Source organism: Rhea pennata, chromosome 4, assembly GCF_028389875.1.
Source record: "Rhea pennata isolate bPtePen1 chromosome 4, bPtePen1.pri, whole genome shotgun sequence".
NCBI lineage: Eukaryota > Metazoa > Chordata > Aves > Rheiformes > Rheidae > Rhea > Rhea pennata.
The window spans coordinates 16660046-16684916 of NC_084666.1; the positions used below are offsets into that span (position 1 = coordinate 16660046).

Here is a 24871-nt window from a genome sequence, read left to right on the forward strand (position 1 = left end):
TTCTATTAAGCAATATGCTTTAGGACATTCAAAAATCATATTTGGACTGATATCTTTATGGGAGGAAGATAAGTATTTATTCTCATTAAAAAAAAAATACAGTATCAAGTGTGATTCTGACTGTTTTAAGTAAGCATATGACCCAGCAGCACTAGCCACTTGGAGGATGCACAGCAGCTGCACTCAGCTGCTAGTTCAGCCTGGCAGATTTCTATCCCTGATAGAGGCTGTTAAAGTGGCTACAGTGAAGTCCCGTAGGGAAAGGCCTCCTGGGTCACTTGCATAATCCTACAAATAGGTAAAACAATTACAGCAGAAATTTAACAGAATAAACATTAAATGCAGTGTTAAATTTCTTGTTCTCACTATTGAAGGGCTGTTCCTAGCAGTCAGTGAATTAGTCTGTTCCTTTGACACGTATTTACACATGGCCTGTTTCTGCCCTCTTTCTATGCTAGCATCATCTTTTGCCCAAATAGTTGTCCTTTCTTCCTGGTGTTTCCTCTCCACATATATAATGAGTAACCACATCCCCTCTGCAATTTTTCATCTAAGCTAAGCAAATTCTTCCAGTGCCCTCTTAAAATCCTTATTTCCAAAATCATCCTAATATTCCCTGAACATGTCCTAGTCCAGGTTCATTCTTCCTGAATCTGAGTGACCAAAATCACATGCAACATTTCCAATTACTTACCAACACTCTTCAATGACCTTTTATTTCCCTATCCATACTAGGAATTCCTCAAATGATATATATGCAACCATACTTACCTCCTCATGGCTACCCCTCTCAGTGTGTCAGAAAACAAGCATCAGTCTGTCCTAACTTATTTTCTTTTTTCAAATTTGAAGTTTGGCATTGTATTCATGTCAAAATTCAAACCTGTAAATGGCTGGGTTTTTTCTTCTTAAGTACATCCAATATTGTATTTGCCACTCTACACTCATACAGTAGTTTGAGACCAATAAAAGCTATAATCTTGCGTAGGAAAAGTACTTCTTAAAGTTCCCATGATTTTTGTACTAGTTACTACCGTATTATACTCATACTAATGAATGGAGTGTATGGTCTGATGGCAGAATCTCTGGACAAAGCTAACCACCTTATCTTCTACCCCACAGAAGGTGTGCAGATACAAACTGTGATACATCACTACCACAAAGCCTCACCAAACAAGCACATGTGATCAGGAAGTCTTGACATAGCACAAGGACAAGGCCCACACACTCAGATGTCATGAAGAGGACATCAAGCTATTAGGGTGATAGGTTTGTTATCAGAAGGATATTGTAGCCCAAGGCCTTCCACTTCCAAATCCCAAGATTATTCAGGTCATCCTGATCCAAGGCAAGATCTCAGTGAGTATATACTAAGTTCTATAATCATCTACCTGACCTATACAGCCCATTGTAGGGACTGTAAGCAAATAGCTTAAAACAAGCAACTTTTCCATTGTTTGGTCCTGCTTAATGTTCCTATCGCAGGACCTTGACCAGTGGCAGTGCCTGAAGGATAGGGTACTGTCCTCAAGAACGCCCTAAAATTAGATCCACGCCAGATTCTGCCTTCTCCTGCTACCAGATATTCTGAGAATTTCAACTGTTACAGGATAATCACAAACCTAAAGAAAGAATGGAAAAGGTACTTGATATGAATTTGCACATTAAAATACTAAAATACACTTGATAGCAGGGTATGGAAATTCAGCTTTACAAAGGCATCAGATCCAACATACGAATTCAGCTTTTTCAGGGCAGTAGCTGAAACCCACTTGAGAACTGAACAATAATGTTTCTCTCTTTTAAAGCAATTTTAGATAAAAGCAATATTTTTCAACACAAAGAACCTTCAATCTTTGTGCAAGACACTACAATCAAATTACAGCTGGAATTTATAATGGAGCTTTAACTATGCACAGAGTTCCTTTAGACTGACTTATGAAAATTCCTCCTGAAAGCTTTTGGTCCCAAGTTTTATATGAAACCATCAAACTTGCTATTCACAAATTTCATTCTTGCATCTAGTTTTTTTTTAGATTTAAAATACTATTTGCTACTTCAGGCAAAAAATGCTAAATTTCAAAGTCATTACTTCTGTTATCTTATGCAGATATACATAGACAATTTACCTTTTGATAATCACTCTGTGTATTCCCAAACTTCTGCTGTGCTAGTTTTCTGATGAGATCTGAAAATAAGCAAAAATATTCCAGAGTTTTAAATAATGTAAATTAGAAAACCTGGGGAGAGAGGTTGGTGCAAATTCTACCCTTAGGAAGGCAAGATGAAATTACGAACAAACATCAACAGGATAGGCAAGTACATCAGCGTTTCAATAAACTTGTTAAGTACCAAAATTTTCAAATCAATTGTAAATTTTATGAGAAACCTGGAAGATAACCAAGTTATCAATAAATCAGTTCCCATTGAAATGCAGTAAAGGTTTTTCCCAGGTCACCTCTGAATCTTCAGCGTTATTATTGAAAAGTTCATTATGAGCTGATCAAACCACCTGGACACAGATCTGAGTAGCAGTTTTGCTTCATCAGGTTTATGACAGGTGCACAGATATGAAATTACGTACACAATGTGCAAAACTAGTATACTAACAGTGACTTCTTGACTGAATGGCACAAGGAGGAAGGCCTTATCTTTCCAACACTATCCTAGTTTCTCTTATCAAGCAAATTATGCTCTCTCTGGGACCAACAGATCTTGTATGAGAGTATGGAACACAGCTAAAACATCAGGAAGCCTAAGACATGCCAAGTTACTGTGAGTGCAGCTCCATCCAACATGCTCATTTCTACCTCATTCACAATACAGACATAGTACAATCACCATCAAAAAATAAAGTAGAGGCTTAACACAAATACTGCCACTTAACATTACAAATATCATTTCACCACACTAGCTGCTTTCAGTAAATCCCAGGAGCTGCCAAGAAGGGATCCCAGTTTTGGGACACTACCAGCCTGTCCTTACAAAGCCTTCATTAACACTGATGGTATCACTGGCAACTGTGGTTCCCAGCCATGCTTGTGACATCTTGCACTTGAAAAAGGCCCCTCCAGCTCTGCAAACCCTCTGCCACAGAGGATGCATCAGCAGCTCAGTCTGCTCCATCCTAGGCTATGTACCAGAAGCAACATTTGGGCATTTGGGAGAGATCATTGATGGAGCCTCTTGCCTCCTCCTAGGGAAAATGAGAGGATTAAGTGGGAGTACTCTGAATTTCTTTTAGGGAAGAGCACTCTGCCCCCTTGCCATTCACATTGGTACAGAGCTGGACTTGGAGGTGCTAGTGCCCTATCACTAGGCTCCTCGCATGGCACAGGACTTTTTCAAGGAAACCTGTAGCTATCCATTCTGTGCATCAGAAAAGGATCCTCAGATTCAGGGGAAAAAAAAGTTACTTATCATCTAAAACAAAATCCAGACCCTCTAACAAGTTGTTTTAGCACTCATGAAATATGTTAAGTGAGTTCACAGGTGATGCAATCTTACTCTTCTCCTCTAGTTCTACACAAGTCTCACAAAAATAACCCCCTAAGCAAATAGCTTCTCTGGTCTTCTACTTCACCCAGTACCCCCAAAAGAATGTTTGCTTGACTGATCTGTAGGTTGAAGAGATCCTGTTTGTGAGAGAACACCACAGAAAACTGATTTGAAGGAAATAAAACATGCAAAAAACTGTTGCCATCAAGACTGCAAATTAAAAAAGAAAAATAACCTGTTAACATATCATAGAGCTGTCAAGTCAGAAGTCATCAACAAAAGGGAAGTGTATTCTGTGATGCAGAAAGGATGCTAACAGTAGCTGACCAAGGACTCTCTGTAGTGAGACAATCTCAATTTGGAAAGACTATATATATATATATATGTATGCTAGAAGACAAGGCTGAATCCCTCGCTAACAAAAATCAGACTAAAATTTATGTAAAATAGCTGTTCTATAAGAACAGAAGAGTTGCAATCCTTGCAAATACCCTGAAGCACTGCTACTAAGCACCTTGAATATTAAGAGATCCCTGAAAGAAAGGACACACAACCTCATGGGCAACACACACCTGATCCACAGCTGCAGTTCTCTGGTGTCTCATGCACAGGGATGAGCAGAGTCCTCCCTGCATCAAGAGCAGAGGGAGCCTGTGGCAAGTTACAACATGTGCATTTTCAGGAAGGTTCAGCAGCAAAGTACGTAATCAACTGAAGAAGTGCTGCACAAACTCAAAAAATGTAATTTGCACCAACTGTGCTAGGTAATTTCTTCAGTAGAAACCAAATTTCTTTTGCTTTTGTTTAAATCTGTATACCTCCCAAATGAGTAAGATTAAGTAAGCTTTGTGCACGGGATATGTAATGCAATAAATTTTCTCTACAGCTAGATGTCTTTTAACAATAGAAAGAGGGCTAAAAAAAATCCTTTGTGCTTACATATTCATCCAATCATTTAGCATTGTATAATAACACACTGCAGAAGAGTCACTAGAGAGAGATTTCTACAAATTTAGATCAAAATTTGATAGGAAGGAGGAAAAGGAAATAGCTTCTGTGATTTTCAGCTGCATAAGCTGGCACAGACCTGCTGTGTAAGAGCGGTCAAATGCTGGTGCCAGCTGCCCAGAGAAGCTAAGGAAAAACCCTAAGCAACCTAACTTCCAAATTGGATCTAACTTTGAAGTTAGCCTTGCTTTGAGAAGAATTTGGATGATAAGACCTCCAGAGGGCCCTGTGAATCTAAATTATTCTAAAATTATTCTATGATTACTTTTTATTTAAAAATAAATAATTTAAATAGGGAAGTGAAAACATCACCAGGAGGCATGTAAGAAAGCCAATTCTTGTTATTGACAAAAGCTTCAATAACATTTGCAGATGTCATGAATCAGTACAAAACAGAATTTAAAACCTTGAAGCTTTCCTGATGAATAAAAATTCAGAGCTTTAACCAGTTCTTTTAGTTGATTGTCTGTCTCCTGTCATACAATAAAATGAAAATAAAATGCAAACAAAATTTTTATGCATAAACATGCATATACATGTGTGTGTATATACACACACACACACACCCTTTAAATGTATTTTTACATAAATGGACATCTGTCTGTGTGTGCATATACACAAAACTACTCAGAGTCACAGAATCACTGAGGTTGGGAGGGACCTCCAGAGATCATCTAGTAGTCAACCCTCCAGCTCAGAGCAGGGTCATCTACCGTAGGGTGGCCAGGGGTATGTCCAGTCAGGTTTTGAGTTATCTCCAAGGAGAACAACCAATACTAAAAAAAAAAAAAAAAAAAAAAAAAAAAAAAAAGATTACTTATAATACACGTAAATTTCTCTGAATGCTCCTGATTCTCAGATTTTTTTTTTATTTAAACCCTTTCATTATTTAGAACCTGCCAGTCAAAGTGACACAATTGATCTGAATACACTATGACAAACCAACACAGAACAGAGCATTTTGTACATTTTTCAAATTTCAGGGGCTCTAAAGCCTGTTCAGCAGAAACTAAAGCACATTTCAGTTTACACTAATCAAGAAAGCCTGAAAATATACAAAGTGTCCCCCCCTTTGGATTGTGTAATTTAAGATACTAGAACTACAGGTTGCATGTAATACATAGCACAATGACCACTATTACATAGCCCATTTCTCCTCTATTTTCATTACGTGTGTTTTCCTTGCCAAATAAAGATTTACTACTTATATTACTTCATAAGGATTTTTAGAAATACTGCAAAGCTTCAGAATTTTTCCCCTCACCAGGCAGCACACAGAATGGCAGTCAAGTCTTCCATTCTTTGTAGTTAATTTACCATTTCAATAGCCCCCAGTATCAACCACATTAGAAATATTCCCAGTTAATTCATTTCAAATGAAATGTGGAAGTCAGATATACTCCCATAAAAATTATATTTGCTGAAATTCAATTGAAGCTTATCTTCAGTTACCTACCCACACACTTGTGAGCACAAACATACCTCAGTGGTTTTACTGCAGCAAGAATCTCCCACCTGTGGTTTATACACATCAATAGTAATCGTGTTTCCTACAGCAGTGCATAAGGCTTAAGCGGAGAACATCTTGTGCCGAGCCCTGTGCAAACACAAGCATCATGTTCTCACATACAGCCCTGGTGCCCACTGTAGCACAGTGAGGAGACACTTCAGCTAGCATTTAATTCACTCCTCTCCCTGCGATCTTGGTTTCCTTTCTGGACCTTCTTTCTTCCTTAGCTAGGACAGCTCCAGTATTAAAACAAGTTTTTATTTAAACTTGAACTAAGGTAACTCCACACGACCTTTTATTCTGCATTACTGGCAGAGTACCTCGTAGCTGATTCAACACCTCGAGTCAGGTCTCCCTTTCAAATATGAAAAGGCTAGGTAGGTGTAGATAAAGAGTGGTGTCCTTTATTTCCAAATTAACTGGATTACTTCTCAAATCTGTGACTGACCAGCTGCACACGTTGTTTCAGAGGACCAGTAATCCAAGGCTTTAGTGCAGAGTACATTTTATCACTGGGGTTAAAGAGATTTACCTTATGAGGCTCATTTACAAGGCTAATTACATTCCTGCTTTACTCTTCCTCCTTCCTGCTCTCATCACACATGCAAAATGCCATCTGCCTTAGTAAAGCTAACTAGCCAGATGAACTGTTAATTTACCAATGTAAATTGTGGCAAAATATTAAGCACCTCCCTGAGGAGCTCCTGTTACAAAAACATCATCACGAACTGCTGGAGAGCATGAATATTGTGCAAACACACTCCATATTGTATTACTCAGAAAAGAAAATGAGGTTACCACTAGCCTTCCTTCTTAGAACCACTTTACAGAAAGGGACAGTAAAAATAACAGAGATTTAAAAATAAGCTGTCTGGCTATTAAGCACCAACATAAATTAGTTATAAAATCTTCTGCAAAGAAAGCTTTTCAAATCTAGCTGACAGGAAAACAGCTGGAATAAAGCCTTTGGGAATGCTACGCTTGATCTTCGCTCAAACAATTCCACTGAGTCATTTCAGTCATAGTGTAACTCCAGTATTATTCAAATTATAACTGCAATTAATTTATCCTTTTATGCATAATACAACATATTATGCTTTTATTATGAAAAAGCCTTCGAGCAAACCAGTAACTACAAGGACTGAAGTATTCAACTCATACTGAATGGAGATCTTTGTAACAGCAGTGGAGAATTGTATAGATGATACATGTTAAGTTAGTAATCATTTTAATGCCATCTCATTCTAACTCACAATCACAGTATTTCATCTCATTCCCCTTCACCTATAATAGAGTCAACAAATTATACTCACACTTTACAGTTCAGTGTTTCCCTGAATACAGGTCAGTTTGATCACATTTAGTGTCCTAAATAAAAATATTGGAAACTACCTATTAGTCTGAAATTAATGAGCTAGAATGGCTTCAAGCTTGCTTTTTTCCTCTCTAATTAAGACTTAGATATACAAACAACTCCTGTAAGTCCTGTAAAAACATACACCAGAAAAGCTGTATGGCATGTAGTTCAGATTCCTCAGAGATAACAAGATATTTTGGGGCACCTTATGGAAAGTTTTACTTAAGTTCAGTTTAAAGACATTTTAAAATGCTTCATTTGACTTCAGTGTGGCTTTGGTTGCCTCCCTCAAACTTAGAAAGCATCTTTCTATTAACTTCAATGGGTGTTAAATATGACCATAGATTAAAGTGTCTACTCCAGCAGAGGACATAGGCTCCTGCCCTTCACCGCCACATAATTACTTAATGCTTCTGCTCACTCATACTGTCCCTAACCCTGCCGCTATCATTCAGCACCAGTTGTGCAGCAGAGTTAGGTGGGAGCTCAGTCACGTTGACAGCAGAAGAATCCAATGTGTACGTTAGCGCAGAGAGTGCACAGTGGGTCCTGCTGTGTTGCTCATCCCATGAGGAGGATCCTTACCTTCTTCCACAGAGATGTGGACCAGAAGGGATGTCTCAGAGTGGAGATCTTCCCACTTATTGTGCTGTAGGAGACCACTTCATCCTACAGATGAGGAGTCTAGTCCATGCCTTCCCTTCTACACTTGAGATATTCCTCTCCACCTCCAAATTCAAGACATTTAAGAACTCTAACGGTCAGAAGAGATCACTCCCTTTATTAAAAGGTTTTTTTCAGGTATATTGGGGCCATAACCCCTGTCCCCAAACTAAAGAAAAAACTGGTCTTCTCAGATAGCTTGCCAAAATGGTGAGGGAAGGAGTTTTCTCTCTATGCAATTCGCAGGGTTATTTCCTCTGAGTTACCAGAAACATCAAATTGCTTCAGCTTCCATCCTTTGCTTTTCTCTGCAGAACAGTCTGACCCTCTTCCCTCTGAGCACAACTCCTTAGCTGTTTCCACTTCTTCTGCTCCAAAGCTCTCACATGAGACCACCTATTTATGCTACAGAGGTGGAAAAAGAAAATTCTCTGTTCAACTGTATGTTTATTAATCTGCATTAAAGAAATAATTGAACACTGTGCAAAACCCAAAAATCTTAAACCATCAGCCATTCCTTTGCACAATGAAAAAAAGAGAGAGACTGGCAGTTTTTCCTCCCTGCTGACTCACAAAACGATGCTCCAGAACCTGTTATTCTGACAAAGGCAAGGAGAACTTTTTTGAACAGCAGTTAAACATGGCAAATGCATACTAGATTGCTGAAGCATGTTTATTTCTCATCTGCTACAGCTATCTGCCCTTTCACCCCTTTCTGCCTCTACTATGCTAATTCCTCTCCCCACCTTGACCATCTTCCAGTCTCACTGACTATTTCTCCAGTTACACAGTGATTAAAAGCAAGAGAAACACTCTATATTCCCAGCTTATCCTAGAATACTCTGGCTCTGCCTCCAGCTCCAGCAACACATAAAACAAGAAGCAAATACAAGGTAAGTGCATTTAAGGTCACAGCAGACTTGAAGCACTGCTTTACTTGTAGTTGGAAGGATGAGCTACGAGACTGTCTAGAAATGAGTCTCACGTTATTCTGAGCGCAAAGAGGGGTAATGAGAGAGAGGGATAGAGCTGCAGTAAGAAACAGGACAAGGAGATGAACAGCTACAAGCATGACAGGAAACTGAATTCGTCTAAACACGGTGCACATTAATCAGAGAGCAGGGAGCCAAGTGCAGTGCAGTTATCGAAGAGGTGAAACTGTGGGGCAGCAACTGCTGCCAAACGAGCAGGCTGAAGTAGCAGGGACACGAAATGAACCCTCCTTACAGAAAGTATCGTCAATGCAATGAAGAAAGTATACAGCAGTGAATCAAATAATAGTGACGATGAATGAACTTTTCACACATACAAAAAGCTCTCTAATTTTCCTGAAATGGTAGTTGAAAGAATGGAAGTTTTATAAATTTAGTTTCCTTGAGGTTGCTATCAGTCAGGAAGACCAAATAGGTAGCGTAAGTCTTCTACAGAAAATCCTCACATACTGCAGCTGCCCAAGACTAGTTCTATTCCTTTAACGCAGTAGTCACTTTTTTTTTAAAAGGTGTTTTCCACCTTCCATCAACATGAAGACAAAACATGAGAGAGCTAGACAAGATTTAAATAGAAAGAAATAGCCAAAACATTGATTGTTATGGGACCCGTACAGCGAAAGATCTCTCCTTTGAAAATAACCTTGGTAGGGACTTTCTGGTTCTTCTTTGCTACAAAGAAACTTTTGTTCTTGTTGAAGTATTGGAAAAAGAACAAAGAGAGAGATGCCTTTAGAAAAAAAAATCTGCTTAGGAATCTGCAATAAGCTTGCATGTATCATGCAAGCACAAAGTCAAGCAGGAAGCTTTGAAAAAGTATTGCACACTGGAACTGCACTCTGTCATTTTCGGAAGACACTGAAACTTGTGTAATGCATTGCTTATGCCACTGCAGCTATTCTTTGCTATTCATTTTGTCTGTAGTAGCTACCTGAAGTTCTCTCTAGGCCACCATCTGGTAAGGATTTACAACAGATTAAGGGCAAAGATTTAACTAGGTGGACAGTATACACTTGTCTGGTTTAGCACCCTGTGCAGACTGAGCAACTTTTTCATAGTTAGTGGACTGTGTAGACTGACTGAACTTACAACTTTGATCAAAGCAATAAATATTTAGGTTGCATGAACAACAGTGTTTTTCCTTATAGGTCACATTTCCTGCTCCTTATTTGTCTGGAAATATTAGAAATATTTGTCTGGAAATATGGAAGCATTATGGAAATATAAATGCAGATAATTGGGAGTGACACACTGAAGCCCTGCTGGTACTGGCTTTTAATCACTTCTGCACCTGCCTTTCTGGCAACTTAACCGTGATTTTGTAGAATTCCAGCTCTGTATTCTTCTATTTTTGCAAGAGCAAGAATCTTCTACCTATGTTCAATGATGACATCACTGCTTCATTCAAAATCAGGCACTTTTATCTGAAGCAGGAAATGCACCCTTTCCTCCAAACAGGTGGCAAAGACCAAAGGAAGTTATCTTCCTTGTGTAAAATCTGACCAATGGGTACATTTTCAACTGATGAAATTACTTCTCAATATGCATGGCATAGCAATGTACCTGATAAAGGTGGTGAAAAGTTTTCCCTCTATGAGAACTCCCCTCCCCCCCCCCAAAAAAAAAAAAAGAGAGAGAGAGAGAGAAGAAATAAAAGGAAAGGTTGCTGCTCTGAAGAAAGACTTCAAGTTTCTATTTGCTCTGTACAGGTGCACCCAAGCACCTTTGAGCCGAGTTAAACATCCAAAGGAATACATTTTGTTAGAAAAATAAACAACTGGAATGGCTGCTTAAAGCTCACTAAAATAATTTGGTGTATTTTCAGAAAATAGAAAGATTTTGACAAAGAGACAATACAGATCATAATCACAGAATTTCAATCATCTTTTTAGATGAGAAGATAGGTTACCAGCTACCTAGAAAAAAAAATGCTTTAATAGTTTTTTTTTTTTCAGTTTGCAGATCCGTTTCTCTAAGACGCTGATAAATTAATCAGATTAAACTACAATAGTCAATATCTGTGACAGCTCATTTCCCTTCTAATACAAAAATCACCTGGCTGTGGAAAAGGAAGATTACATATTCAAAGCTTTAAGATCAATATGGAAAGATTTGATGCTTAAAAAAAAAATCACTAAAATATGAAATAATACTTGCACATTTATTTTGCTTAAGTAATTCTTGAATACTGCATACTCCCTTTGAAAAAGTATAACTTTTGTTCAGATCTGAATGTTACACTGAGCAGCTTAAAAAAGCAGTGTATGAAAGAAATAAGTTGAGAATAAAAAAAAGGGGAGGGGAGAAAAAAAGGGGAGGGAAGAAGAGGAATTTATAATTCTAATAATTTTAAATCTAACTAAGTATATTCACTATGAGAACTGCAGAAACAGGATTTGTGGCAAATATTTATCAGATTCTTGTTACTTTGGCTGGCATCATTCAAGGAACAAATCCATCACTGAACAACAATTAGGAGTTTGTTGTTTTTTAAATTACAACCTAAGTGACTTGTCAGGGGAAAAAAAATAGCCTAGAAGGCTAAACTAATCCTGTTAATTATGGAGATAAAGGCTTCTGTGACAGAGATGAGAGAAAGTCGAATGATCCCTGCTTTTCCAACAGCAGACAATACAGTATCTCACGATTCCTTCAAAATGCTGCATAACAGGCACGTAACAGGCAAAACGATAAAGGATTGAGTGGTCTCAGAGACTATTGAAAACGTTACCTGTGCGAGCACAAGGACATTCCCCCTCCACCAACCGCAATTCCACGAACTGCAGGTTACTAAGAGGAGAAGGAAATCCAACACTCTGCAGCTAGATAACCTTGTAACAACTACAGGGAGCGGGAGGATGGACACCAGGGTGGTTACCACTGCCAAGCCAGGAAGAACAGGGAGCCTCAGCTGAGTGGTCTGAATATCTGCACACAAAATATCTGCAATAGGAGATAAACTTTCAAGAGACTGACACACGAAATACGCTACCAAGAATCCGACTGATAGGAAACCTACCCCATTCCTCTTCTAGCTACACGAGATGCTGCAGGCTTGCTCTGGAAGTCCTGATCAAGCTTTTGTACCTTCAGCGCTTCAGATTTACTCAGCACAGTTTTGTTAATAGAGAAAGGGACACCAAGAACTATGTTCTTCACTTGGTGGATTCTCAGACAGTGGTGGTGCATTGGCATCTGAAAGGCAAAACTCAGGCTTTGCCTCAGTTGATACCCAAGCTACTTATCGCCTTGCTAAGGGATGGCCAATCTTTTACAGAAACAAACAAAAAATTGTACACAAACTATCAAGGGCTGAATTCAGTGTTTTACTGCAATTGCTAGCGCATGGGTACCACACTACAGCCAGCATAACTAATGTTAACCTTCCTCCCCATACATGACATTTAATAGTAATAATTATCTGAACAAATGCATTTTTAGATATAATAGTTTTGCTTTTTTCTTTAAAAAATTATTTTATATTAGGACAAACGCTATCAATGAAGGTTCTTTGCCTAGAGTGATATGGAAGTCCTACCACAATACAGCCGTGTATCTCCCCCGTCCTTGTAGTCCGAGCTTCTAGCTGCAGCAGAACTTGGAGCCCCTGTGCTTTGGGGAACAAAATACTGCCCATCAGCTCTTCCGTTACAGCTTTAATGCTTATAGACAAACAAAACAAGGCCAAGACGCAGTTTCAAGCACTGGCCTCTGACTGCCATACTGCAACTACTAGGTTTCCCGAACCAGCTAGTACTCTTCCAGAAGATGCCCAACCTGTTTGTCGGAAGACATCCCCAAAAGACAGCCAGGAGATATATGTCTTACTTGGAAGGGACTGAAGGCAGTTTAGGTTTGAGAAACATGAGCTAGGTCTCAATATCAGAGAATTACCACCTGTAGTAATGCCAGTTCTTACAACTTCTCCACAGAAAGTAATCCCACTCCCTCAAACACATTAATTTCTCTCTTAACACTTTTGAAACTGTGCAGCTGGATTCTCATTTTCCAAATGCTGCCAAAGTCTGTTTTTCTTTCTAGCACAACTGACAGGTAGTATTGACAGAAATCTAGGACATGCTCTGAGGACACTGTGGGAGATCCCAGCTGTATGTATAGTGCAAGATTTTCAGATGATCCAATTATGCTACACTCTGATTGGAAAAAGCGTATTTTCGACATAAATATCTGTCTCAGAAAGAGAACCCTTGTTTACATAACCCAAAAGAAGTGGGCAGGAAGACATCAGAGAAGGGTTAATGCCTACAACTATGTTTTTCTGTCGTGGCCTTTAGTAGATAGTATGTACAGTCCTCCCATCCCTGTCCATAGGAAACTCCTTTTGACAAGCAATCTGTTCAATCAATTTACAGTTGGGATAGTTGGGGAGAAAGAAATTATGTTTCTGATGCATAAGAAAGTACAAAAAGAGCTTGAGAAACATTTTCAGAAGCGTTTCCTGTTTACATATGTACATCATTAGGTAGAGCATCTCTCAACTTCCCAGCATGAAGTGATCAACGATTTTTTTAAGCACTATTTCCTAAAGTATATATAAGCAGGCAGAGGAATGAAGATGCTAGTTAATTTTGTATCCTCCTGCTGCTCATTTCTTTTCCACAGTATTTCCACTCTTAGACATCAGAATTTTTTCATTGCATATGCCGTATTACCAAATAATGTTTCCCTGCTACTCTGCTATACACAACCTCTATCACCGCTGACACTCACATTTTTGATATATATGTCTCAGCTACTACTCTAAATTAATGGTAAAGCTCTAATCACAGTGTTGAAGAAACAGCAAAGGTATGTGGTGAAGGCACTGACTATACAGCACACTGAAACTGCCATTTCATAGTTACAGCTTGGCCAACCTTACAGTTAACTTGCTATGAGGTAGATCTTGCTCTCCCTCCCCTCCTCCCAGCTCCTGCACCAACGAACACATCAGCAAATGCTCCTGACCCAGCTCCAGGAGGCAAACTCTAAGAAAAATAACCACGTGCACAGGGTGTAGCTCTCAAACGCTAGCTCCAGAAGCGGCATACCACGCTGTTGCACTTCCATACCCAAACGAATATTGAGACTGTGCAACTGGAAAAGGGTACCGTAATTAAGTTTTTAACAAAACCGCATTATTGCTTTGGGAACCTGAGTAGTATCTTACGTTGCTGAAGTGCAATGCTTGCACGTAGCAGCTCAAGTCAGAGCCAAGTGCAGTTCTTTTGCCGCTCACTGGTGCAAACATGAACAACATTTCTGGGAGAGTCTCAAGTCTAAGAATAAAAGTGGACTTCTATATCTGCATAGCTGAACTGAGCTCCAATGTCACCAACTACAGTCACATGCACATCTCACACAGGTATCACTGAAACACTTAGACAAATGATGCAAGGAGATCAATGCCAAAAGTCATATTTTGTCTATTATTATTAGGTTGAAACTACAAAAAACAGTTACTTTACTAAGCTTCTTGAACCTACCCTGCACAGGTGCCAGCCAGAACACTACAAATTTATTTGGAATTTCTACGGATGCTTTTTTGGTAGATGAGCTGTGGAAGATTTGTTACTACCAAGAAGCAAAACTGAAGTAGAAATGGACAAACAAAACCTAGAGTAGCCAAAAATAAAGCCAATTTTACACACACACACACACACACAGAAAGATTCTGCTTTTACTGAGTTTTTAACTGAGTGATAAAGTATCTTGATAATTACCTTTAGAATCTCAAATCTAAACACAGCCAATGTATTAAAAAAAAAAAAAAAAAAAACTAGGAGCTCATTAAACCTTCTTCCAAACAGAAAGTTTTGCATATGCTTTCCTCTTTCCACATAAAATTATGCAGAAATAGATAATTTTGTAATGATTAAAATGTTTTAATTTCTCAGTACACTCACATGAGAGTCTGATTTCAGAGACAGACGACACAAGACAGACGACAATTGCTAAACTCCACAATCTGCAGCAGCTTTGAAAGACTGGCCATGGTATCTTCTCCAGTATTCCAGGTGAGACAAAAGGAGGAACAAAAGGGTCAGAGGCAGGACTTTCATTAAGATAATCGAGCTCAAGTAACAAAATGTTACAGCAACATACTGGAGTACACTACAGTACCAAACATGCCTGTAAGTTGTTGTCTGATTGCATCTAAAAAGAGAGGGAAGAGTTTTACTCTTAGCTTGCTTCCTTCGTGAATGCTTCACACTTTAGTTACAAGCCGCAAAACTGGAGAGTTGCTGTGCACGTCCTGCTGGCAAGTGGGATCCCAGATTAACATCCTCTTATTGCAACTAACAACTCACTTCCACGACAACAAACACAAAGCCATGCTACGGTACTCGGGTGCCCAGAGCATCCTCCTGACCATGCCTGTCTGCTGCAAGTTCTCACCTGAGGATCTCTAACACAACAGGTGACATACGCCATGCCACAACCATGCACTGATTTTGCTTCCTTAATTAACTAGAATTCGTTATAAACTGAGGCACTAAAGAGGAAAAGAGAAAAACTGACAATTTGTTTTGGTAGACAACCTCTTAGCTAAGTGGCATAAACAACCTAGAATACACAACAGCTTAAAATTTTAAGTAGTCAATAAAAATATGTAAATAACTTTTCAAATTTCCTAGTATGCAAATACTTTTAAAATAATTTTCCCAAGGACTCTCATGTACTTCCTATTTTGCTTTATCGTAAGGTCTAAAGCTTGTACTAGCTTTCTTCCTTGCTTAGGCTGGCTTAGGACTGAAGGACTGTAGCACTGATACTGTTAACATCCCCAGCTTCATCTGACTGCTACTGCAAACAAAAATGAGTTGTGTATGTAGGAAGGTCAATGTGCAATTTGACAATCCCATCACATTTCCCCCCCCTGCCAAGCTAAGAGCACTCAACAACAGACTCAAAAACCAAACATCAAATACTTACTAGTACGAGGGAAAGAAAAAAAAAAAAAAAAAAACATAAGACTACTAAGATCAAAGCAGAAACAACTGATGCCAAATCCTGCAGGTGAACCACAATTCTCCTCTATACTATGCTTATATACTTATACCCTGGGGCATCAGCCTGGAGTTAACTCTTCTGAAGCACCAGACTAACTGGAATGACAAACATTAGAGCTATAAATATTGACAGGGCTTGCTTAAAGATCCATGCACGCTTGTGTTTATCTTTGTTTTCATCACTGGATCAGAACAAATTCTGTTTCAGTTAGCAGTTTAAAAAACACTTCAAATATGTAACTACATCATTAATACACTGAACATGAAAATAGAATAGCATATGGCAAAACAGATTATAGGGATTAACCAATTAAATGGTATGACTCAAACCTACATGATCCTTCAAATCTCTATTTTGCAGTGAGGTATGTGGAGGCATAGGAAAAGGACTTCACCTGATGCAATCATTAGAAGCCAAACTTCTAAAAATAACTGATTTGTAAAGTATCTGCTGGGAAGGAATGAAAGGTGCAAAATGTTCAAAACTTACACGTTAAGAACAAATGATTCACTTTTGGATCTCTCCTTTTTCTTCTGTGATGGATTTTACAGACACCTACTACTTGTTGCAGAACTCATTACAAGCAGTACCAGTGGACTACAATCTTGCTAGTAAACTCATAATAAAATACGCAGCCTAAGCATGTAAATAATAATTTTACAACATGTTTATAGACCAAATTCCTGTTATATATTCCTGTAATATAAAGACATACGAGACATCTCACTGAATTCAAGTATTCCCACTCATAAGAGAATAAAATATTCAAGGAGAGGCTTTAGCAGAAGAAAGCTCTATTCCTCAGAGTTGAATTCAAAGGACAACCTTAACACATCAGGTCTCACAGAGGGGCAAACAGTTCACCCGCACATTTCATGGCAGGAAAGAGGCTATAAAAGCAGAGGTATCTGCAAACAAGCTCCTGTAAAAGGTGACATTCCTGCCAAGCTTCACGCAATTGCCCTCACCACACTATGTGCAATATCTGCTCAAAAGATGGACTCTGCAGGAAACAGGTCAGGTTTAGGCTCTCCAGGTGAGCACCTGGGACTCTGGGCATTTGTCTAAATACAATTTACTTTCATTCAAGTTCATTTGACTGCATTCTTCTACAGCTACGGAAAAAATGTCAAAAATAAAATCAGATATAGTTTACAGGTATCACACAGGCATGTGATCAGATAAGGTGTTTTTAATAGTAATTTCTTACTCAGAATTATTAGAACTTTCAATTATAATTGAAAAAAAAATGCGCTACAAAGTAACATAAGCATCTTCTGTACACAGTTACAGCTAAAACACCAGAATGTATCAGTAACAAGTCAAAGTCATTCTTAGATTTAATTAAAACTTCATCTCAGCATAACTATATATGCTAATATTATACAAATACATTTGCATTTTCTTTTAATGGCTAAATGAAACTAAAATGCATGTTGAATAGCTAATTCAAGCACCAAAAATCAAACGCACACAGTTCCTCTACAGCATCTTTCTATAGATGCAACCTCAAAATGCATACACACTTCTTTTCCAAGGTATTAACTTCTCATTCAGAATAGGAGACAATTTAGTAGAAAAGGAATGAAAAAAGTATCCAGAAAAAAGCAGTCTCAAATCTTAACATTCAGCTCACAAAGGAACAAGAAGTTACGTGCAGCTGTATAATATAACTGTCTTTATGTATGACTTGATCACATATGCACAGATAGGGAAACAAATCAAGTTTATTTTAAGTTGCTAGGTTTCCGTGACCCTTCCTAGGCAAAATCTCACACTGAAGTAAAAACTTCAATGCTTACCACAATGCACAACATGCAAGTCAGAACTTCCTATTTTGTATTTAACATTAAATACAAAGCAACTTATGCTTTAGGTTTATCCCATGTATAAGAAAAAATTTCAGTCAAAAAGGGCTTAAATGCGTCAATGACAGCTTTTGAGATACAAGAAAAGTCCTGTCAAACTTCTATCATTATCTCCTTCCCACAATGATTAAAACAAGCAAACAAAAAAAATAAGAGTTATTTTATGTGGAACTCCACACATCCCCAGGCTACAGTACACGCTACTAACAAAGCCCTCTGTATCATTCACTTCTAAACTGTGGTCTTGTTATTTACACCAGGATGAACATTTTGGCAGTAAGTCCATATAAATTCTAGATTTTCTTTTTTTAAAAAAATCTACTTACCTTGAGGAAAAGAATTGGGTTGCACTAAATAAAGGAAAGCATGGACTATTTTAAACAAAATTCCTATTGGTCCAGGTTCATGGTATGCACCTGTATCATACGTCTTGGCGGGTACAAATCCAAAATCCAAAGTCCCAGGGGGCGGTTTGTATATGGGCTGAACCTCTGAAATAGTACTTCCACAAACCAGCAGCAGCAGCAAGCAGAGTTCCACAGCCATAGCTAGCAGTATTCATAAAATCTGAGGTAGAGATACTTCTTCCACCAAGTCCAGAAATCTTCAATACATTCACTTGGGGGTTAATTTTCCAGCCAGGACAACACCAGTGTCTTCAGACCCTTTCTTCCTGAATGCTTTCTTGCTTCAGAGTGGTAGGGAAACTTCTTATGGAAACCACTCAACGAACCATCTCTGGCAAAAAACAAGAAACAGCTCATTATGGTGTGCGCAGGCAAACAGGGAGGCACGAGGTGCCCGCGATCCTCTGCGGAAACTGAACACGGCAGCAATCGCAGGCAAGCGAGACGGGCCAGAAAAACCGAAGGACTCAAGGCCGTGAATAGAAGGGTTTGTTATGTACACTGTACTTGAAAGACGGAAAGAAACAATTACGCACAACTCCAGGTCAGTGAGTTTTCAAAGACGAATGAAGGACAGCACTGGGACAGCTACAAGGGATACCAACAAACCCAAGGAACAACGTTGGAACTGCAGTTCCAGTGGAGTAAGGCGTCACGTCACAACAGTTACACAATGCATTTAATTAACAGTTCACTTAAAAACACAAGGCATTTGAACAGCCACCTGATGCTATTGTAGCTGATGGTAATCATTACAAATCACATCCTGGAGCTCCTTTAATATTTAACCCAAATGTATTAATACTATATTTAAAGCCTTCCTGTTTGTAGAACTGCCCTCTTCCTTGCCCTGCATGCGTTAGAGGTGATGCAGGTGTCACAAGGGTCCCCAGCTAAGGCCCCAGCTTCCCCACCTCCAGGAAGAGTTTAAGCTTCCCTTCATTTTGCCATGTCAGCAATAGCTGGCTACAGCTGTTTCCATAATTCCTACTGCTGGTAATAGCAATGTCCTTCTGGTACCCAAAACACCGAAGAGACAACAAGTAATATATGAAGATGTAAAAATAATATTTCTAGTCAAAAATGAAATACGGACTACAGCATTGACAATTTTTTCCAAACATAGGATAATCTGAGCAAAAATATCCCTACTTATTTTGTGTTGCACATACTCTTTCTAAGAGGGCAAATAAAGTAAGAGAAACCAGCCCTCTCTTTCACTAAAAGAAAGGCAAGTTACTTAATGGAGCTGATTATTCTAGATTCACTCACCTGCTCTGCCAACTACTCCTAACCTCCTAGGCATCCTCAAAGACTGGGGGGGGGGAGGGGGGAGGGAAAACACACATTCAACTTCTAATGCATATAGACCTTTGAGAAAGTTGTGAGTTTACAAGACCCCAGCAGTTTTATCTACTATCACTTAAAAAAAAGCAAGCAAAAAAAGAAATCCCAAGTTTCAGACAAAACATCTGACCACATCTTCATCTACCTAGGACTTGGCAAAAACCCTTCAATTCAGCCTAGGCCTCAAACAAACAAAAGACTTTGGATGTTGCACACATTAGATGAACATGCCAACTATGCAAAACCCTGGACTTTCCTATCCCTCAGGCTGGCCACCTAGGAAGCATCCGCAGGGACCTACCAAATGCCACTAGCGACAACGCTGGGAAAGTCACTGGTCAGGACAAGCCGCTTGCCTCAACTGGGGAGCACCCAGCCCAGCAGCACAAACAGCCTTTGCTCAGGGTGTTCTGCCTCTGTCCTCACTTCCCGCAGTGCTACTAGTAAAAATGTGGGCCTTAGGCTTTAGACCATCACTTGCAAGAACGATGGCAAAATAACGCCAGCACCTCATGGCCTCAATCAGCCCAAATCTTTTGGCTTCCAAGGTGCTTCCAGGTCAAAGACGTTCAAAAGACAGGAGACTGCACTCTCCCATCCTTTACAGTCTCTGGTAATACACCAGCTACTTTTTTGAACAAGCAACAGTAATCTAGATGGACTGGCAACAAACAACCTCGCAGACTTATTTACCACTCCTTTCTGCATTCAAAGGAGAGATCAGTATCAAAAAAATCCATATGACACAGAAGAATATAAGACCAGACTAAAGAACTAGAGACAGGTTGGTTTCCCTAAGATCCAATCTAGTCACAAAGAAAAACTCGAAGCTATCTTCTCCCCCTCATGGCTATTGAAAAAGAAAAAAGAACCAGCAGTAATAATCCTCTGAATATCAGAATTATCCAAGCCATTTTTAAAAATGCAACTTTCCCAGGCACTCTGTAATATGATGCTCAACACAGAAATGTAAGAATTCAGATCACATTAAACCATGAATAGTTTCATAGGTTTCATAGCTGGAAGAGCACGTTTGTGAAAGAATAATGAAAGAACTTGTGAATAATGATAGACAAATATTTCCAGATCCAATATACACTGTTTGTTCCTTTAATGTTTCTTTGAAACTAGTTTTCTTCAGCCAAAAAGATTTTTTTTTTTTCAGTAGAATGCTCTCTTCTACGCACGTGGCACTCTAAGGTTGAACACAGCAACTGAAAATGCTTAGGATGCTGTTTATTATCAGGTCTACAGAAAATCTATAGGGGGAAAAGAAAAATATAACAAGACCAGAAATAAGAGCAAGAGATTATTTTTATTTCCTCTTAATGACGGAGCAGTCAAGGTTGATGCAATACAGTTCAGCTTGGTTTTCTTTAATAAAAGAGAAAATAATTTGAATACACGTTTTCTGAATGAAGTTTAGGTTTCTGGAGATTTTTCAGGTACAGTTCCAATAATTAGAGTCTAGATCCAACATTTCAATAAGTCAGGAAAAAAAGCTCATACTTGATGACCAAGCCTTGATTCTAAAAATTAAGGAAACACAGATATTATAATGTATAGAAAAAAAAATGCAGGGAAGTGTTAGGTGTGTTTGTAGAAGATGAAATTGGAGAGGAAAATGACCTCAATAACTAGTATCTTTATTAAGGTAAAGCTGGAAGATGGGGCATGTTTTCCAGAGTGTGTTCTGTTATACTAGAGAGAGGGTAGAAGAAAACAAAGTAGAACTTTTATTTATTAAAAAAAAAAAAAAAAAAAAAAAAAAAGATTTAATTCAAATTTCAAGTTAAGGACAACTTAAAAGAGATCTAATTATACAACTAGACAAGTAAAGTACTATCAAAATGTCTTCCCAATTAAAAAAAAAAAATCATTATGCCTAGTAAAGACATGAAGTCATACATCAACCAAGACAGAAAGTTGGCAGTTTTAAGACAAGGATGCTACTGAAATTGTAAGGACATGTACTGGAGTTTCAAATAATGTCCTGCAAGGTAAAGATATACAACCATCTTTCAGCTCCAAAGATGCCACTGAAATCTCCAACTCTACACAATTCTCAGTTAAGCCTTTATATAGCTTATGTCACAGAATATCTAATCCTACAGGGCAACTCTTTCAGGCTAACTCTGTAACTTCTCTATACTCAGTCAAACAGGGGTACTTTATTTTTTTTTTTTTTTAAGGAGTACATTAATAATGATCAAAAATTTGCATAAATGCTATTAAGCCTGCAACTTCAGACTCCTATGAACATCCAGTATCTATTCAAGCAACCTACCTAAAAACAACTTGGATGGGAAAAAGCTGCCAGTAGTAATCTTCATCTTGATACACAAGAATAATCTTATTTGGGATTTTATCAGCAGTTAAGTATGGTAGTTAAACAGCACTAAAAGGGAAAAACTATCCACGAAACTTCTAATTGTGAAAGCTGAAAGAATGACACCCATACTTAAAAAAAAAAAGAGCATATACTTAAGGAGAATTATCTGCCATTTTATGGCAATCTTCATTGCAGCATGGGACCAGCTCATTTCCTTAGAAACAGTGCACCATCACTGCAATCAGTGAGCTTACAATGAGTGCCAGTACACCCCTCCCCAAGTTCTAGTAAAAAGCAAGTGGAAAGAAACCGTGTGCACCTTCAAAACATTTTCATTAATTATTAACACATCCACTTCATTACTGCGTTTTTCCATAGGGGGAAAAAAAAAATCTGTCAACTACACGATAAAATATATAACAATGAAATCATTTAAGTAAGTTTTATTAAGTATTGAAGATGCAAGTGCATATTTAAAATGTTAAGTATTTGCTTTTCATTCTGCATGTGTCTCTGCAATATTCTACATGTGCAAGTCACTAAACTTAATTCTGTGATTTTGGACCTCTATCTGTGGACAACATTATCACCCTTTCACCAAGTACGCTCCACTATTATCACATCTCCAATACTAAGTGTATCTCATTTTATATTTTAAAAAAGTGCATTGTTTTCCAAAAAACAAACAAACAAAAAAAAATCAATAAAACTTTAGCAACCCTTCTGTAAGTTTACAAATAAAAATGGGGGGGGGGAGGGAGAGGAAACAGCCTGAGGTATTCAGAAGTTAAGTAACCGCTTGCATGCTACATCAACTCTAAATAGCAAAACGCAGAAGCAGCGTGATGTCCAGCCCTTTGTTTTAACAGGACTGGCCTCTTTCTATTTAAAACTGCAATCCATGCAAATATAATATTGCAATGCAGTGACGCAACTGTGATGACCATGTGAACCAGAATTCAATCAACCAGCAGCTAGCCAGCTACAGCTGAAGGTAGGAGCCCTCTGGCAATGCACCAAGATGGGAAGGTGGAAAAAGCAGTTGTCCATAGGAAGCACAGATCCAGATCTGGCTGTTTGCTGCATTTTTTTTAATTAGTCATTTTAAAATGCATGTCCAAGGACAGCAACCACCAAATGAATAAAGCAAATTAAACTGTTATAGCCACAAAACAGGAACTGGACTACAACTTCCAAAATCTGTATTTAAAACAAACCCGAAAACATGAAAACCACCTTCTCACTGAAGAGACATAATAGAGTAAGCCAAGCTAGATGCCGGCAAGTTAAAAAAAAAAAAAGGTGCATTTTTCTGTTGCCAAATCTCTGCTAAGCCTCCCAGCAATTACAACCTGTTGCCACAGGAAGAGCAGGGAGCAAGGAAACCCAGTGAACACCAGGGACTGCAGAACAGAGCCTGCTGGCAGCGCGCACACACACACGCGCACCCACGCACCACCCCCGGGCACCCAGCCCCACACCAGGTAGCCTCCGAGGCGTCCGACACGCTTGAGAAGAAGAACGGCTCAGTCAGAAAAGCTGGGTATTCGGGACCCAGGAAGGCTGGGAGCTTAAGAATTTGGGGAGGGAGGAAAAAAAAAAAAAGAAAAAAAAGGGCTGTTTTACAAGTCTCAGCAGTTAACAAACAAAGCGTACTTGTAAAAATGAATTCCAGGGACAGGAGATACCTTCCCCAGCAGATCACCAGGTCTGAATTTTAGCTGGCTGCCTCGTCGTTTAAAGCACAGTTTCGCTAACTGGGGGGGGGGGGGGGGGAGGAAAGGGAAGAAAAGCGAGGGAAAGGAGAGAAGCGAGCCCTCCCCCCGCCGCGGCGCATCCCGCCGCGCCGGCCCGCGGCCTCCCCCGCGAACGCTTCCCGGCCCCGCACTCCGCGCGCGGCCGAACCCGCCCGCCGCCGCCCCGGCCCCGCGCACAGCTCACCCTGCCGAGGACACGGGCTCCCCCCGCCGCCGCCGCGGCCGCCCGCGCTCCCGCCAGCGGCTCTGCACAGCGGGCGGAGCCGCCCTCGCCCCCCGCCGCGCCGCCGCCGCTCCGCCAGGCGGGCGCTGCCCCGCCGCCATCGCGGCGCCGCCCCGCGCCCCCCGCACAACCGCCGGCCCCTGCCCGGCCCCGCCGCGCCAGCGCTCACCGGCCCCGGGGCAGAGCGAGACGGAGGCGCCGGCGCGGCAGCCCGCCGGGGCACGGCACGGCGCGGCCCGCTCCGCTCCCCTCCCCTCCACCGCCTCAGGGCGCCGCGCTGGTGGCGGCGCCGCGCTGGTGGCAGCGCCGCCCGCGCACGGATTGCGGGGGCGGGCTCGGCCCCGGCCCGCGGCGGCGGGACCACCCCGGCGCCCTGCGAGCGGGCAGCCGCGGCGGCGGGCGGAGGAGGAGCGAGAGGCGGCGGAGCCCGCGGCGGGCGCGGAGCGGAGCGGAGCCCCCGGCCGTCCCGCGGGGACCTGTTGCGGCCCGGGCGGCGGCGCGGCCCGGGGCCCGCAGTGGGGCGAGGCTCGCCGCGCCGCGTTGGGCCGTGCCCCCGCGGTGCGCCGGGGTCGCTTTTCCTATCACTCCCGTCTTCCCCTGTTAGCTTTGGGGACAAAAGCGCGGTATCCATTCCGAGGGGCGCCCTGATTTCTGGACCAGGTCCTAATTACTTGCGGGACCGCTGTTCGGTCCCCGAGTGACTTCGCCTCCGAGGCCCAGCGTTGCTCTGCTAGTAAGACAAGCAGCAGTTTCCCTGGGGGTCAGCATACAGCAACTCGCATCTCAAAGGCTCTGCGCGTCCCTCATCTGTTCTTCATATTATTTGCAGCTTTCACACTTCAATTTGGTTCCTCCCATTGCAATATTGAAATATAGGATACAAAAGCGATTCTTACCT

The 24871-nt window shown here is 40.4% G+C and overlaps 1 protein-coding gene across 2 annotated transcripts in view; it reads right to left on the reverse strand.

The window, feature by feature from the left end:
* Positions 1-18453, reverse strand: part of PROM1 (prominin 1) — a 58012-nt gene extending 39559 nt beyond the window's left edge. For both annotated transcript variants that reach the window (XM_062574577.1, XM_062574576.1), the window contains exons 1-2: positions 18234-18453; positions 2130-2188 (exon numbers count right to left, since the gene is read on the reverse strand). In XM_062574577.1, the coding sequence (XP_062430561.1) occupies positions 2130-2188; positions 18234-18453 (279 nt within the window). The remainder of the gene's footprint in view (positions 1-2129; positions 2189-18233) is intronic.
* Between the last annotated feature and the right edge of the window lie 6418 nt (positions 18454-24871).